Source organism: Microcaecilia unicolor, chromosome 3, assembly GCF_901765095.1.
Source record: "Microcaecilia unicolor chromosome 3, aMicUni1.1, whole genome shotgun sequence".
NCBI classification, from domain to species: domain Eukaryota; kingdom Metazoa; phylum Chordata; class Amphibia; order Gymnophiona; family Siphonopidae; genus Microcaecilia; species Microcaecilia unicolor.
In genome coordinates, this window is record NC_044033.1 from 24,216,157 (window position 1) to 24,232,906 (window position 16,750).

The following is a 16,750-nucleotide window of genomic DNA, read 5'->3' on the forward strand; positions in this document are numbered from 1 at the left end:
CTTTACTTTGCATTGCAACTTGGACCAGGCTTCAGTGGTGGACAATGCCTTGGTCGAGCAGTTCTGGCCGGTTTATCCCTTTGAGCTAACAACTCTTGCACTGTTAGTGTGGGCTGCTCTTGAAACTGAAAACAGTATAAAGGGTTGAGCAACCCTAAATTTGGGAGTCACCCACTTGAGTGCCCGACTCAATCCTGCTTTTCAATGAACAAAGCAATGTTGCTCACCAGTTACAGATGTGTTTTTTTATAGATAGTATGATTGATCAGACACACAGTGGGGCTCATTTTCAAAGCACTTAGACACACAGAGTACCGTAGGCTGTTATGGTTCTTTGTATGAATGAGTGCTTTGAAAATGAGCCCCAATACCTCCCATCTCCCCAACAGCTGCCTAATTCATTGAGCTTTGCAATTAACTTGAGTAGCTGAGGTTACTTCTGTGTGAAAGAAAGGCCATACATGGTGAAAACTGTGAACTGATGTCCTGTGCTATAAGAGACCAGTTACATCCCTGTGTCTTTGGATGATGTGACTCACTTTTGTGAATACCGCTGACTTTGGAAAACATCTGATATATGTGAGCAATGTTGCCTTTTATGGGTAAGCATTTTTCATGGAGGTCTGGTACAGGGAGGTTTGTACAGTCCCATAGTTCCATACTCTGTGAAACTTTACTGCTTATACTGTTCTTGAGAGCAGTGTCATATACAATAGAGAATTACACAGGGACAAAGTTTGTCCCCATCCCCGCACCAACCCCATGGGTTCTGTCTCCGTCCCTGCCCCATCCCTGCAGGTTCTGTCCCCGTCCCCACTCCATCCCCTTGGGCTCCGTCCTCATCTGCAGAAGCCTCAAACAATTATGATTTTATGTATTCTGTGCAACTATTGTGTATAAATTTCAAATATAAAACAATAATAACAATGAGCAGCTATAATAACCTTCCTCACCACCACCCTCTACTCTTCCAACCCTAACAATAGCTGATTTCTACTACCCCAAGGAATCCTAATCCACTCCGTTAAAATGTCCATGGGTAAAAAATATAACCCGTGAAAAACGATCCAAGATGGCTGCCTGAGCAGACGTGCGGGAAAGAGCTCCTGAAAGCCTCTGAAAACTTCTTCAATTGAGTGTTCTCAGACCCGTTATGGGAAAGAGGAAGGGTAAATCCGGAGTGCCTACGTCCACAGGCAGGGTTGAGCCCCCTCTTTTGAGGCAGTTGACGTTGGAAGAATCGGGACTCCAACCGCCGGGAACCGGAATGCTCGCTCAAGGTGGTCCGGGTGAACGATTAGACCTAAGCGCTGAGGGAGTGTCTTTAAGCCCTCCCTCTTTGACGGCACCTCCAAGACCAGGACGAGAGGCGACGGGCGCGAGTGAACAGCGCGCTGAATCCGGAAGCCGGTCTTCAACGGCTGGGTGTGGAGACCCCGCGGCCGCGTCGACGCCAGTGCAGTTACCAGCTTCGACAAGAATTTTGTCTGAAAAAAGCCCTGGGGAATCGCCCTTGAACCTTGGAGCTATGAAACCAGCTACCGTCACGATGGACTCTATATGGGAAGCAATCCAAAGATTGAATACCAGCTTGCACCAAATCTCAGGTACTTTGGTGCAGTGGTGGATATAAAGAGTTTACAATCTGATTTACAACTGAAAAATGCAGAACAAACTATAAAAATGGAGAATTTTGATAAAGAAGTGAAAACAATCAATTCCTCAATAAATGTTCTAATGAGAGATAGCAATTTCCAACAACGCAAAACGGAATATTTAGAAAATCAAATGAGGGCTAACAATTTACGTTTCCTTAATTTTCCTAAAAGCCCATTGTTTCCAGCAATCGACATGCTTAAGAAATACCTTAAGGAAGTATTAGGTATACCCCCTGAGATGTACCCTCCGATTACTCGAGCAATGTATATTTCTGGAGCACAAGGGAAATCATTGCCTGTTAACTCTCAAGATGATCTGAATATAACAGAACTCTTAGAATCCTCATTAGAGACTATAACAGAAAGAACTACGTTATTGGTAACTTTTGCTCTGCAATTAGATCGTAACAATATTTTAAAACTCTTTTTCCGCCACATTAATTCACCATTCTTTGGCTCAAAAATTCAAGTATTTCCAGATTTTGCTTGAGAAACTCAAAGGAAGAGAAAACAATTTTTGTTATTAAAAGAGAGAGTTTTGCGTATAGGTGGGACCTTTATGTTAAGGTTCCCATGTAAATGTTATATTTCCTTGAATTCAGTAAATTATGTTTATTTTGACCTAGAGAAGTTAAAAGCATTTAGTGTAACAAAAGAATAATACTGCATTAATCTTGGATTGTAGAGCGTTATACCTGCTAGCGATATTCCTGGTTCTGTCTGCTTGAGTAAGAAGTAATTTACTTTGATATGCATGAGGTTAATGTTATTTTCCTGTTCTTGGATCAACAAGTGGGGACTACATTTTTTTTTTCTTTTCCTTTAAATTGTGAGTTTTTCAATAATATTATTATTTGATGTGTGCGATTTATGTTGGAATTATTATAATAAAAAAAAAAATATATATATATATATATATAACCCGTTCTGTATGCCCTAGAGGGGAGAAATATGCCCTATGAAGCACTGTTATGATTTTTTAAATCTTAGGATTCAGTCTAGCTCTCCTGTCTTCCACAGTCCCTCCTGCAATAGAAGATGTCTTTTTAGAAGATGTGCTGGTAGCAGGATGTACAGGATTCCCCCATGCAAATGGCCAGCATGTTTGCTTGTTCTTCCAAAAAATCAAAATATTGTTATCTGCATCACTCAAACATAAATAACAATCCAGTTCATTAACAGGCTTCAAAGTAGAAAATAACACAGGGACAAAGTTTGTCCTCGTAGACTCTGTCCCCATCCCTTCCCCGTCCCCGTGGATTTTTTCTCCATCCTCATGGGATCTGTCGCTGCCACGTCCCCGTCCCCATCCCCGTGTCATTCTTTAATATACAACTGAGGTAGGGCACAGATCACTAATAAGGAGACAGTATAAGAAGCAGTAGATGCACTTGGTATGGCATATATTGTTCCATTATCATTTTAAGAATATCACTTAGATTTTGCAATCTTCTGATATACAGTGGGGGAAATAAGTATTTGATCCCTTGCTGATTTTGTAAGTTTGCCCACTGACAAAGACATGAGCAGCCCATAATTGAAGGGTAGGTTATTGGTAACAGTGAGAGATAGCACATCACAAATTAAATCCGGAAAATCACATTGTGGAAAGTATATGAATTTATTTGCATTCTGCAGAGGGAAATAAGTATTTGATCCCTCTGGCAAACAAGACCTAATACTTGGTGGCAAAACCCTTGTTGGCAAGCACAGCGGTCAGACGTCTTCTGTAGTTGATGATGAGGTTTGCACAAATGTCAGGAGGAATTTTGGTCCACTCCTCTTTGCAGATCATCTCTAAATCATTAAGAGTTCTGGGCTGTCGCTTGGCAACTCGCATCTTCAGCTCCCTCCATAAGTTTTCAATGGGATTAAGGTCTGGTGACTGGCTAGGCCACTCCATGACCCTAATGTGCTTCTTCCTGAGCCATTCCTTTGTTGCCTTGGCTGTATGTTTTGGGTCATTGTCGTGCTGGAAGACCCAGCCACGACCCATTTTTAAGGCCCTGGCGGAGGGAAGGAGGTTGTCACTCAGAATTGTACGGTACATGGCCCCATCCATTCTCCCATTGATGCGGTGAAGTAGTCCTGTGCCCTTAGCAGAGAAACACCCCCAAAACATAACATTTCCACCTCCATGCTTGACAGTGGGGACGGTGTTCTTTGGGTCATAGGCAGCATTTCTCTTCCTCCAAACACGGCGAGTTGAGTTCATGCCAAAGAGCTCAATTTTTGTCTCATCTGACCACAGCACCTTCTCCCAATCACTCTCGGCATCATCCAGGTGTTCACTGGCAAACTTCAGACGGGCCGTCACATGTGCCATCCGGAGCAGGGGGACCTTGCGGGCACTGCAGGATTGCAATCCGTTATGTTGTAATGTGTTACCAATGATTTTCGTGGTGACAGTGGTCCCAGCTGCCTTGAGATCATTGACAAGTTCCCCCCTTGTAGTTGTAGGCTGATTTCTAACCTTCCTCATGATCAAGGATACCCCACGAGGTGAGATTTTGCGTGGAGCCCCCGATCTTTGTCGATTGACAGTCATTTTGTACTTCTTCCATTTTCTTACTATGGCACCAACAGTTGTCTCCTTCTCGCCCAGCGTCTTACTGATGGTTTTGTAGCCCATTCCAGCCTTGTGCAGGTGTATGATCTTGTCCCTGACATCCTTAGACAGCTCCTTGCTCTTGGCCATTTTGTAGAGGTTAGAGTCTGACTGATTCACTGAGTCTGTGGACAGGTGTCTTTCATACAGGTGACCATTGCCGACAGCTGTCTGTCATGCAGGTAACGAGTTGATTTGGAGCATCTACCTGGTCTGTAGGGGCCAGATCTCTTACTGGTTGGTGGGGGATCAAATACTTATTTCCCTCTGCAGAATGCAAATAAATTCATATACTTTCCACAATGTGATTTTCCGGATTTAATTTGTGATGTGCTATCTCTCACTGCTACCAATAACCTACCCTTCAATTATGGGCTGCTCATGTCTTTGTCAGTGGGCAAACTTACAAAATCAGCAAGGGATCAAATACTTATTTCCCCCACTGTAGGATTTGTGAGGGTCGGCACTCGCTACCTATTAATAGTTACTGTACTTTATTTGGGCAAATGTTAAAACTGCAGATATAATTAACTTATTTTTAACATTGTTACCTTAGTGCGGTGGGAACGTTTGCTCGAGCTTTGGACTGTAGTAGTTCCGTCAGACAACCTAGTTTACACATGAGTGCTGCTGCTGCTTCTCGAGACATCACACTGGTAAGACATCTTTTTGAGGTATTCTGAGGATCTTCTTCATTGAGTTATTTTCACCTAGTTTAACATTTGGTCAGTACTTTGCAACTGTTAGTATAAAATGTGTGATTATAAGGATTATTAATTCCAAAGGATTCTGTGACAGTGCCTGTGCACTGTCACTGCCATGGTTGATGTTGACAGTTATTACCAACTGTAATATGTAAATCAAGATATGTAGATTGAGGCAACAAAATCGATTTTCTCCATTTCCTCCTCCTATTTGCATAGCTTTTAAGAACAGAACATTAAAAAATTCTATACAGCATCAGACCAGAGATATTTTGTCTCTGACGGTGCACAAGTACCTAACAGGATCCCAAAGAGCAGATCCAACCCTCCTTACTCATACCTAGGGAATGGTAATGACTTTGCAAAATCAATCTGGCTAATGATGGTTTATGGACTTTTTCTCCAGAAACTTGGCTAAACTGTTTCTACATCAAACTATGCTAGATGCTTTCACCTTATCCTCTGGCAGCAAATTCCGGGTGTGGAAACTGCTGTCCAGCATCTTAACAAAGGTTTTGAGGGCAATTCACCATACATGCATGTTCCTTTCTGCCCGCTGTTGTTGCTCAGGACCAAGCCACTCTTGTCTTTTCCGCAGAGCAGAGAGGTCATGTTTGCACTATCTCCCCTCAGCTTGCTTCTCTCTTTTTTTTCTTCCTCGATTGTCACCTCTTTTCTTTTGTAAAATAATTTGGTCATGTAAGTGTTCACATGAGGCCAGTGTCTTCTACCCTTTTTATTGTCCCAGATAGGTTTTTGACACTTTTTTTTTTTTTGCCATGGCTCACTAGGGCTTCTTGACATGGCATTGGATTCTTTTGGAAGATAGTATTTTCAGACTATATACTTGTCTCCTGCTGTTAATGAGCATGCACTTGCAGAACTTGGTGAGCAGTGTTGCGGAGTTTGCAGACACTCTACTCCCAGAGAAGACCGTGAAACTCCGCCAGCTTATAACCAAACAGCAGGCACATAAAAAGCATATGGCAATCTATAATGCTTTCCATGTGGTTTAGAGGGCTTCTGCCATGGGTATTGGGATGTGCAGACTTACTTGGTTGCATGCCTCAAACCTAGAACCAGCAGTTCAGAAGAAGCTGGCAGATGTTCTGTGCCAGGGAGACAACCTTTTTTGGTGACAAGGTAGAGGAGGTTGCTGACCTTATCAAGAAATGCACTGACACCATCAAGTCACTGTTTCAGCCCACTCCTGGTTCAGCCTTCTTATCCAGGAGATACTCTGGCGGAGGACAAAGGAAGACCTTCCCTCCAGCCTCTCATCCACACCAGAATTCCAATAGTTCTTACTCCCACCCACGGCAGCAGAGGACTCAAAAGTCCCAACCTGTTCTCCATTCAAAGCAGGGGATGAGCTTTTGACTGACTCCAAGAGAGCGTAGCAGCTATCATAATAGCCATTCTGGAGGATCTACCAGTAGGAGGAATATTGAAATTTTTCCAAGCAAAGTGGCCCCTTGTAACTTCATACCAGTGGGTTCTCAAAATGGTCTAGACAGGTTATATCCTCTAGTTGAAAACAATACCGCCAAATTTGCTCACTGCATGTATCAAAGTTAAGCCTTCAGCACCAAGAATTACTTTTATAGGAACTGTCCTCCAAATTACAAGCCAAAGAGGTTGAACCTATTTCACCAGGGGGAAAAGAGAAGGGATTTTATTCCAAGTACTTCCTGGTCACAAAAAAAAATTGAAAGGTGGGGGAGGATTCTGTCCCATCCTAGACCTAAAGGCCCTGAACAAATATCTGACAATACAAAAGTTCAGGATACTTTCCCTGGGCACCCTATTTCCCATGATTTGGAAACAAGATTGACTGTGCTGTCTGGATTTAAAGGACACCTATACCCATATACAGATACATGCCAGTCATAAGAAATATCTGCGATTTCACATAGGGAAACAGAACTGTCCTGCTTCAGCTTCCAGGGTCTTCACAAAATGTTTAGCCATAGTTACAGCATCACTATGCAGACTGGGAATGCACGTGTTTCTCTACCTAAACAAATGGCTAGTCAAGAGCACATCAAACAAATCTCCTGTTGTCCATCCATAGTACCACATCTCTGAAACAATTCAAATCTCAACTCAAGACCAAACTTTTCACACAAGCATTTGGAGTTCCAGATAAATAAGGTCTGCCTACTTCCTTTCACCCTCCCTTTTGTCTCTGTCCCCTTTATACGATAATGTTATTCCTTTTCTTTCTATTTCCCTGTCAATCTTTTGTACGTCTTCTACACTGAGTGAATGACTGCTCTTTCCTGTTAAACAATGGAGTTCCTTTCCCCTTCTTATCTGTATTATAGTATGTAAACCGCTTAGCCCTGCCTTATCAGTTCAAGTGATATAGAAAGTACCAATAAACTATTGATGATATTAAGGTTATATTTGATAATAACGGTGCCCCCATTCATAGAGAGGAATATTAGAAGTTAAATGTTAGTATAGTAAATAAGATGGAAAATGACTAAATGCTGTCTTCACCTGATGCAAAAAACTTGTATTACACATAAACATGTTTGGAAGAGAACAGGGAAGTGAATGCGATGTATTCCGATGTCTGAGCACAGGGATTATGCATGGAATAATGTATGATAGTTCCCCATTCCTATAAATGTTAGATTTGTACTGGAACCACTGGCAGTTTTGGGAAGTATCCTAAACCCCTGAACTTGCAGATATAAGCAGAATATAATCTAGCCAATGATTTTTCAAAGTTTGTGACCTATGATTTGTGATGTAACCAGTTAATTTATGACTTAATGCATTCTTAATAAAAGAGCATGGGATCTGAGGGATTTTGAGACAGTTCTGGGTGAACTCACTGTCATTAAGTGGGACCCACACTCTCTCCTGAAGGCCTTTGATGTATATATATATTTTTTTTTTTATTGGTGGTGTGTGTGTGTGGATTTCTTTCCCTTGGTCTCCTAGAGTTAAAAATACAGGACCAGGTATGATCCTGTTCTGGGCGGGGTCCCAGGCAATCACTATAAGCTATTCCTTTATTCTAGTGCTTGTCAACCCAGTCCTCGGGGCGCACCTAGTCAATCAGGATTGCAGGATATCCATAATGAATATGCATGAGGTAGATTTGCATAGCAGGGAGTGTCTGTATATCTCATGCTTATTCATTACGGATATCCTGAAAACCCAGCTTGCTGAGTGTACCCTGAAGACTGGGTTAAGAAGCACTGCTCATTTTGATGGCTCTGTACGAATGGCTAGCACCACTGAATATATAAGTATAAAGCTTACATATAAGTATTTATAAACATATATGTAGAATATCTGAATATTGGGACTTCTGCATATAAAATATATATATAACACCCCAGTTATTGACACTGTAAGTATAATTATACGATTAGCTCAGATGGGCCAAGTTGTATCTGGTTTTCCCATGTCCAAGTCAAACATATAATACATACATTTATTATTATTATTATATTTGGAACTATCTCTCTCTCTCGACACATAAAGCAAAGGTGTTCCAAGATCTTCTAAATGTTTGTATTATATGTTTGACTTGAACATGGGAAAACCAGATATAACTTGGGCCATCTGAGCCAATCGTATAATTATACTTAGTGTCAATAACTGAGGTCTTCTACATACATACTTATACATACATACATATATGATTTTATTTTCATCTCAGAGGATCCAGTATATTGAGACACTGTTTCCTCTAAGTTGAGCGGGAGTCCTCCAGCTACACTCCTGCTAGTACATGAGAGTAGCCATACAGGGTCAGACCAATGGTTCCTCTAGCCTAGTATCCTGTTTTCCAAACAGTAGCCAAGCTAGGTCACAAGTACCTGGCAGAAACCCAGATCATGGCAACACTCCATACTACAAATTCCATGACAAGCAGTTGCTTCCCATGTCTGTCTCAATAGCAGACTATGGACTTTTCCTCCAAGAATTTGTCCAAACCTTTTTTAAACCCAGATACGCTAACCGTTGTTCCACATCCTCTGGCAAAGAGTTCCAGAGCTTAACTATTCATTGAGTGAAAAAATATTTCCTCCTATTTGTTTTACAAGTATTTCTATGCAGTGGCGTACCTAGGGTAGTTGACACCCGGGGCCGGTCATTTTTTAACACCCCCCCTCTCCAAAATCTAGTACTAGGCATGCCGAGAATATAAAACACTCAGGACCTATAGAGCAATTCTAGCATACCATAAGCAGTAATTTCTACAAGTCACACAAGGAAAAGGAAAGCATCTTAAACACTACAGTGAGCACTAGAACATCAATTCACCTACTGTAAAACAAAACCAGGCAGAATAACACAGATCGTCCATCTTGCACAGTCAATGCCAACCGAAAGCCATGTCTTTTTCACAAACACAGATACACCCTAATCCACTATAGAATAAGCAATAATAAACTTTCTATTTAGACAAAAATTAAACTGAACCCCCAAGATGCCAGACTATGCATACAATGCAACACCACAGAAACAGAAAATGTCCCCTAGTACTGTGCAAAACATAAAGACAGCAGATGTAAATTTGAAAAAACTAACAATTACCAATCACCACTTTACAAATTAACAAATAGAAATAAAACAAATCTATAAAATAAAATAATACCATTTTATTGGACTAATACATTTAGCTTTCAGAGGCCAAAGCATCCTTCCTCAGGTCAATACAGTATAGTGTTGTTACAATATCCTATCCGGACCTGAGGAAGGGGGTTTTGTTCTCCGAAAGTTAGCCAAAATGTATTAATATTAGTCCAATAAAAAGATTACCTTGTTTACATGTTCTATTATAAACATTAACACAGCTACAATACTACTTTATTCTAAAGCAAAAAAAATAAAAATATATATTTTATTTACAGTTTGTTGTCTCTGGTTTCTGCTTTCCTCATCTTCTTTTTCACTGTCTTCCTTCTCTCTCTGCCATCCAGTGTCTGCCCTCTCTGCTGTCCCCTCCATCCAGTGTCTGCCCTCTCTCCCATCTACATCTTCCCTCTATCTCTGCCCCTTCCATCCACCATCTGCCCCTGTCTGCCCTCTCTCTCTCCCCCTTCCATTCACTCTCTGCCCTTTCTATTGCTTCCATCCACTGTCTGCCCTTTCTCTCTGTCCGCTCAATCCACCATTTGCCCTCCCTCTCCCATCCATCTAGGGTCTGCCCTCCCTCTTACTCCCCCTTCCATCCAGGATCTGTCCCCTCTCTGCCCCTTTTTTCCAGCCCCTAGTTCCAGCCCCACTATCCCACCAGTCCCCAGTTTCATCCCCAGTCCTTGTCTCCCACCAGTCCCGAACTTTAGCCCCCAGCCACTTCTCCCTGTCCCCTTTTTAGCCCCCAGTTTCAACCCCAGCCCTTTTCTGTCACCAGTCCTGAGCTTCAGCCCCCAGCCACTTCTCCCTGTCTCCTTTTCAGCCCCCAGTCCCCACAATTTCAGCCCCTGCTGCCTTTCAGCCCCCAGTCCCAGTACTAGCCCCCTTATCCCACCTACCCTCCTTCAGCCCCCAGTTTCAGCCACCTTCATCCACATGCCTTGCCCCCCTTTTCAGCCCGACCCATTCTCCCACCTGACCCAGTCATGCCCCATTTTCCATCATGTCCCCTTCTCAGACCCCAGTTCCAGCCCCCTTCTCCCATTTGAGAGCCCCCTCCTCCCATTTGAGAACCTCCTCCCCACCCCAGTCCCCTTCTCCCATCTGAAAACCCCCTCCCCATCTAAGAACCCCCAGAACACCCCTCTCCCATCTGAGAACCCCCTCCCCACCCCAGTCCCCTTCTCCCATATAAAACCCCCTCCCTTCCCCATGTGAGAACCATCACAATACCCCTCTCCCATCTGAGGACCCCGACCCGACTCTCCTGCTCCCATCCTACCTTTAAAAAAATTATTTTGAAGCGTCGTTGCAGGCAGCGCCTTGCGTCTGCCCTGCAGAAGTAAATCTCTTCGCTTCGAAGTTCGTCGTTGTCGTCGGGCCTCACTATGTCCCACCCTCGCGGAAATAGGAAGTTTCCTCAGAGGAGGGCGGGACATAGTGAGGCCCGACGACGAACTTCGAAGCGAAGAGATTTACTTCTGCAGGGCAGACGCGAGGCGCTGCCTGCAACGACGCTTAAAAAAAATTCTTTTAAAGGTAGGGTGGGAGCAGCGGGAGTGAAGCGGGTCACCCCCCCACCCACTGACACCCGGGGCGGACCGCCCCCACCGCCCCCCCCTTGGTACGCCACTGTTTCTATGTAACTTCCTCGATTGTCTCCTAGTCTTTGTACTTTTGGCATGAGTAAAAAATCGATATGCTTCTACTCGTTCTACACCACTCAGGATTCAATCATATCTCCCCTTATCCATCTCTTTTTCAAGTTAAAGAAGCCTAACATCTTTAGCCTTTTCTCATACGAGAAGAGTTCCATCCCCTTTATCATTTTGGTCGCTCTTCTTTGAACCTTTTCTAATTTCGCTATATCTTCTTTGAGATACGGCGACCAGAACTGAACACAATACTCAAGGTGTGGATGCACCATGGAGTGATACAACGGCATTATAGTATTTTTGGTCTTATTCACCATCCCTTTCCTCATAATTCCTAGCATCCGGTTTGTTTTTTGGCCGCCACCGCACACTGAGCAGAAAATGTCAGCGTATTATCTACAACAACACCCACATCTTTCTTTTGAGTACTGACCTCCAAGATGGACCCTAGCATCAGGTAAATATGATTTGGATTATTCTTTCCAATGTGCATCACCTTGCATTTGTCCACATTAAATTTCATGTGCCATTTGGATGCCCAGTCTTCCAATTTCCTAAGATCTTCCTGCAGTATTTCACAATCACACTGGAACTCTTTGCTGGAGGATGTACTAACAGCGGTTAACGTATCTGGGTTTTAAAAAGGTTTGGAGACATTCCTGGAGTAAAAGTCCATAGTCTGCTATTGAGACAGACATGGGGAAGCCACTGCTCGCCCTGGGATTGGTAGCATGGAACGTTGCTACTATTTGGATTTCTACCAGGTGACCTGTATTGGCCACTGTTGGAAACAGGATACTGGGCTAGATGGATCACTGGTCTGATCCAGTATGGCATTATCTATTCTTATTTTTTAAAGAGGGTTTTGATTCATAGGGAAACACAATTGACAATCTGGTTAATATTCAGCTGGCAGCGGTTAGCGATACTTCTAGAGGTCACAGCAGCCATTTTCATTGAGGGGCAGGAGGGAGTGAGGTTCGTTCCTGCCTTATGGACCACTTGACTTCCGGGGATGGTACTGTACGTAGGCCTGGGACAGGGGTTGGAGGAGTTTGGATTGTGTTTGGAGAGAGGGTTCTGATAGTACTCGGGGGGGGGGGGGGGGGCGGGTGGGCAACAGGTTGATGGATTTGTGGTCTCCACTTATTTGGATCCAGGTTGATATGTTCACAAACTACTTGAAACCTCACAGAGGGGTTCTAGATGAGGAGATTACAAGATATTTAGGGGCCCTTTTACAAAGACGCACCGAAAAGTGGCCTGCGGTAGTGTGGGTGCGTGCATTGGACTCGTGCTGTACCATTTCTCCACCGTGTCTGAAAAAAGGTTTTTTTTTTGAGGGGGGGGGGGGGGGCAGGAAATGGATGTGCAGCAAAATTAAAACCATCGTTCATCCGTTGACAGCCTGAGCCATTAACACCACCCATTGACTTAGCGGTAAGGTCTTACATGTTACCTGTGCGGTAACCGTCCAACGAGCGCTAACCACTGGTTACTACCAGGAACGCCCTTTGGTAGAAAATAGAAAATTATTTTCTACCGCAGGTTTTTGGCACACGCCAAACTTGGAATTTCCGCCAAACATGCTTGCTAGCTGGGCGGTAAAGTTGATTTGACGTGTGCTGCACTTGCGTAGGCCTTTATATGCCTTTGTAAAAGGGCCCCTTAATTTAGAGGCTCATTTTCAAACCACATAGACTTACAAAGTTACGTAGGTTATTGTGCAACTTTGTAAGTTGAAAATGAGCACCTTAATATAATATAGACATTTATGGTTCACTTTACCAATTTGGTTCTGGGTGGATTACATATTAATAATCACATTAATCATCCCCTAACAGCATTTCCAGTTAACATCATAGTCCAGTAGTATGCCAATTCTAATCTAAAACATAATTCAATCAATAAAAGCATCCCAATAAATGTAAACAAAAAAGCCAAGTCTTTAAAGCGTTTCTAAATTCCCTATAAGTATGTGACACTCTGAGCAGTGTTAATTGAATTTCAGTTTCTCATCTCATTTGAGGTGCAGGAATATAACATGTTACAAAAGGATTTAAATAGGTTGAAGCTAGACCATATAAAATCTTAAGACCAAAAAGCATCCGTTTAGAATTAACTCTTGCTCTGAATGAGAGCTTGAAAACTAATGTAATTTTTTCAAATATGTTTTAGATCAGTCAATCCAGTCTGTTCCCCAGCAGCAGTTTGGCTGCTATTCTGCAATCTGTAATCTATGCACCTGTCTTTATTGGAGGAGTGGCCTAGTAGTTAGATTACCGGTCTTGCAATCCAGAGGTGGCCAGTTCAAATCCCACTGCTGCTCCTTGTGATCTTGGGCAAGTCACTTAACCCTCCATTGCCTCAGGTACAAACTTAGATTGTGAGCCCTCCTGGGACAGAGAAATATCCAGAGTACCTGAATGTAACTCTGATTTATCATTTTTATTAATTTTCTACAAACTTAAACAGGTACGTTCTGTTAAGTGAAATACAACCATTAAGAACGTTACTGTTACAAAATAAAATAAATTCATTTTTCATAGCATATATTGGCTTCATTAGACCCCTATGTGTGTGTGTGTGTGTGTGTGGGGGGGGGGGGGGGGGGGGTAGGAATTTAGTGAAGATATAATTTAACAATTTGTTACAACTTTAAAAGAAAATGTGTCGCTGTAATTCTCAATTAGTATTCAAAGTCTCTATCGTTGTTTTGAGTCTAGGAAAGCCTTAAAGCTGTTCAGGCATATAAAAGACATATTTTATCTGATTTAACCGTACAATGCATTTACATGGATATACCAAGAGGAAAGATCCTCCTAATTCTATTGTCTTTAACTTCATTTATAGAAACAATTTCCTTCTTTGTTGAGTGACTTTTGTCACATCAGAATAAAGCCAAATTTTTTCTCCTCCAAAATTATGATTCGCTGATTTAAAGTAAAGTCTCATGATTGAATTTAAATCTTGTTGCAATACAAAAGACACAATCAGCGTCGCTCTTTCAGTGACGTTATCCAGTGACTGTTCCAATATGGAACAATATATATCAATATATCATGTCCTTCATTATCATTCCTTTCTCCGTTTGCCTTTTTAATTGTATTAGGCGTAAAATAGATTTTATTTAAGGGAGGAATTATCTCTTGTGGATAATTTAAATTTTCTCTCAGGAATCTGGTAAACATTTCTAATGGGGAAACCCCCAAAAGTTTAGGAAAATTAAGCAGACGGAGATTTAATCTCCTATTGAAATTCTCTATTTGTTCGATCTTTCTTCTTATATCAGCATTGTCCTTTACTACTGCCACTTTAAATTCACTCATTTGTTTCATCTCGGTTTGTAAACTCTCAGTTTTTTGAGAAAAATCCTGCTTAACCATTTCTATTGAATCTTTCAATTTTTGCACTTTAGAGTTCACAACTTTTACCTCTCCTGAGGACTGTTGTAAGGTTTTTTCCATATCAAGTAATTTCAGCCATATCTTCCCGAGGCTTACCTCCGGTTCCTTCCCCGAGGCCATGGTTGTTAACGCTGAGCCGGTCACCCCACAGGGCCCACCAACATCCACTCTTCCGGTGTCCGTTGGACTCGCTACTCGGCTCGCTGACGTTGCGGGGCATGGAGGAATCAGAGAGCGGCAGGGGAGACAATGATGTTTCTCCTTCCAGCGGGGGAGGCGCTTCACAGGCTCCACCCGCCATGGAATCTACCCCGCTTGCTTCCTGAGAAAGAGCGGGAAAGAAGCACTCCAGCCCTGGCCTCACTGGCGTGGATGTCCCGGTAGGTGGGGGAACTGCCTGGACAGTCCCTTTTCTTTTTGAACGAGGCATTATCAAATTGAAGAAACAAAGTTTAGCGAGGCTGCTGGAGCAAACTTACAGAGCATCCGCTCTCAGCGCCATCTTGATACGCCCCCACAGACATATTCTATCTGAATGTAACTCACCTTGAGCTACTACTGAAAAAGGTGTGAGCAAAATCTAAATAAATAAAATAAGGTATACCAGAATCCAGTGAGATGACCATTTCCTAAGCAATTAACTGCAGGTCTTTAGGTTCCAAGAATGACAAATCTTCGGATCATTTTCAAATTATTAGACTATGCTAACCACCATATCCACATAAGTGTTCATTTTTAATTTAGCACCCATTATCACTCCAAGAGTCTTGATCTCATTTTGTAATGGAATGGGAAATCCTGCCAAAAATGATTTGATGTAAGTTACTTCATCATTTCTACTACTGAACCACAAAATATTAGTTTTCGCTGGATTAATTTTCTTGCATTAGAGGACTTCTCTGTGTGCTCTCAGCCTATCATATCCTCAAATGCAGGCTTCCAAGTTGACAGTGTCTGGTCATTTCCAGAGTCATTAAGTGTTTTCTTTGTGTCCAAGCTGATATAGAAGCCACTTGTGCTGTGCAACCTTCTGTGTAGTCCTTACATCTCTAACGAACCTATTTCAGCCTATGGAATCTACGTCTCAAGCATCTCACCTAGAAGATGTTCTTTCTCGTCACAGGCGGTGGAATTCTAGCACTCATCATCCTAAATTCCCACAAATGGTGGTCATGCCTTTCTCTGTAAATGAGTAAATAGTGTTTCCTACATTGTACCCTAAAGTGCTCAAGAACCCATTTGTAAGGCCCCTCCAAACTCCAGACTATAAAAAAGTATCTTGCTTACTATGTATAAAGAACAGAATCTGTCACAAAGTCTGTGCAGCTGTTTGTCTCCTTCAGTCTCAACAGACTTGGCATTCCAGTGGCTAAATGGACTTTAGCCAGTTGGTTAGTATCTTGTATTTATTTTTGTTATGAACATACTGATACTCTTGCCAAATGGACCTTACCCAATTGGCTAATATCTTGTATTTATTTCTGTTATGAACAGACTGGTAATCTTCTAATTAATAAAGTTAAACCATCTATTCCATATCATGCTGATCAATCCATAGACTGGTGGGTTGTGTCCATCTACCAGCAGGTGGAGATAGAGAGCAATCCTTTTGCCTCCCTATATGTGGTCATGTGCTGCCGGAAACTCCTTAGTATGTTCTCTATCTCAGCAGGTGGTGGTCATGCAGTCCTGGGCCGACACTTCCAGTTCAGAGCCCTCCCGTTCGGGTTGGCTACTGCTCCGCGGACCTTCTCCAAAGTAATGGTGGTCATCGCGGCCTTCCTGCGAAAGGAAGGAGTACAAGTCCATCCTTATCTGGACGACTGGTTGATCCGAGCCCCCTCTTATGCAGAGTGCGGCAAAGCTGTGGACCGGGTGATTGCTCTTTTGAGCTCCCTGGGGTGGATCATCAACTGGGAGAAAAGCCAGCTGCGCCCGACTCAGTCCCTGGAGTATCTGGGAGTTTGATTCGACACCCAAGTGGGCAGAGTGTTCCTGCCGGACAATCGGATTGTCAGGCTCAGGTGGACCAGTTCCTAGTAGCCTCTCCGCTTCGGGCTTGGGACTATGTGCAGCTGTTGGGCTCTATGACGGCCACGATGGAAGTAGTGCC

At 42.8% G+C, this 16,750-nt stretch overlaps 1 protein-coding gene across 1 annotated transcript in view; it reads left to right on the top strand.

Annotated features, from left to right (window-relative positions):
* The window catches only part of MTA3 (metastasis associated 1 family member 3), a 429,588-nt gene that overhangs the window by 157,073 nt on the left and 255,765 nt on the right, over positions 1-16,750 (top strand). The window contains 1 exon segment of the mRNA XM_030195789.1: positions 4,823-4,922. Within this exon segment, the coding sequence (XP_030051649.1) occupies positions 4,823-4,922 (100 nt within the window).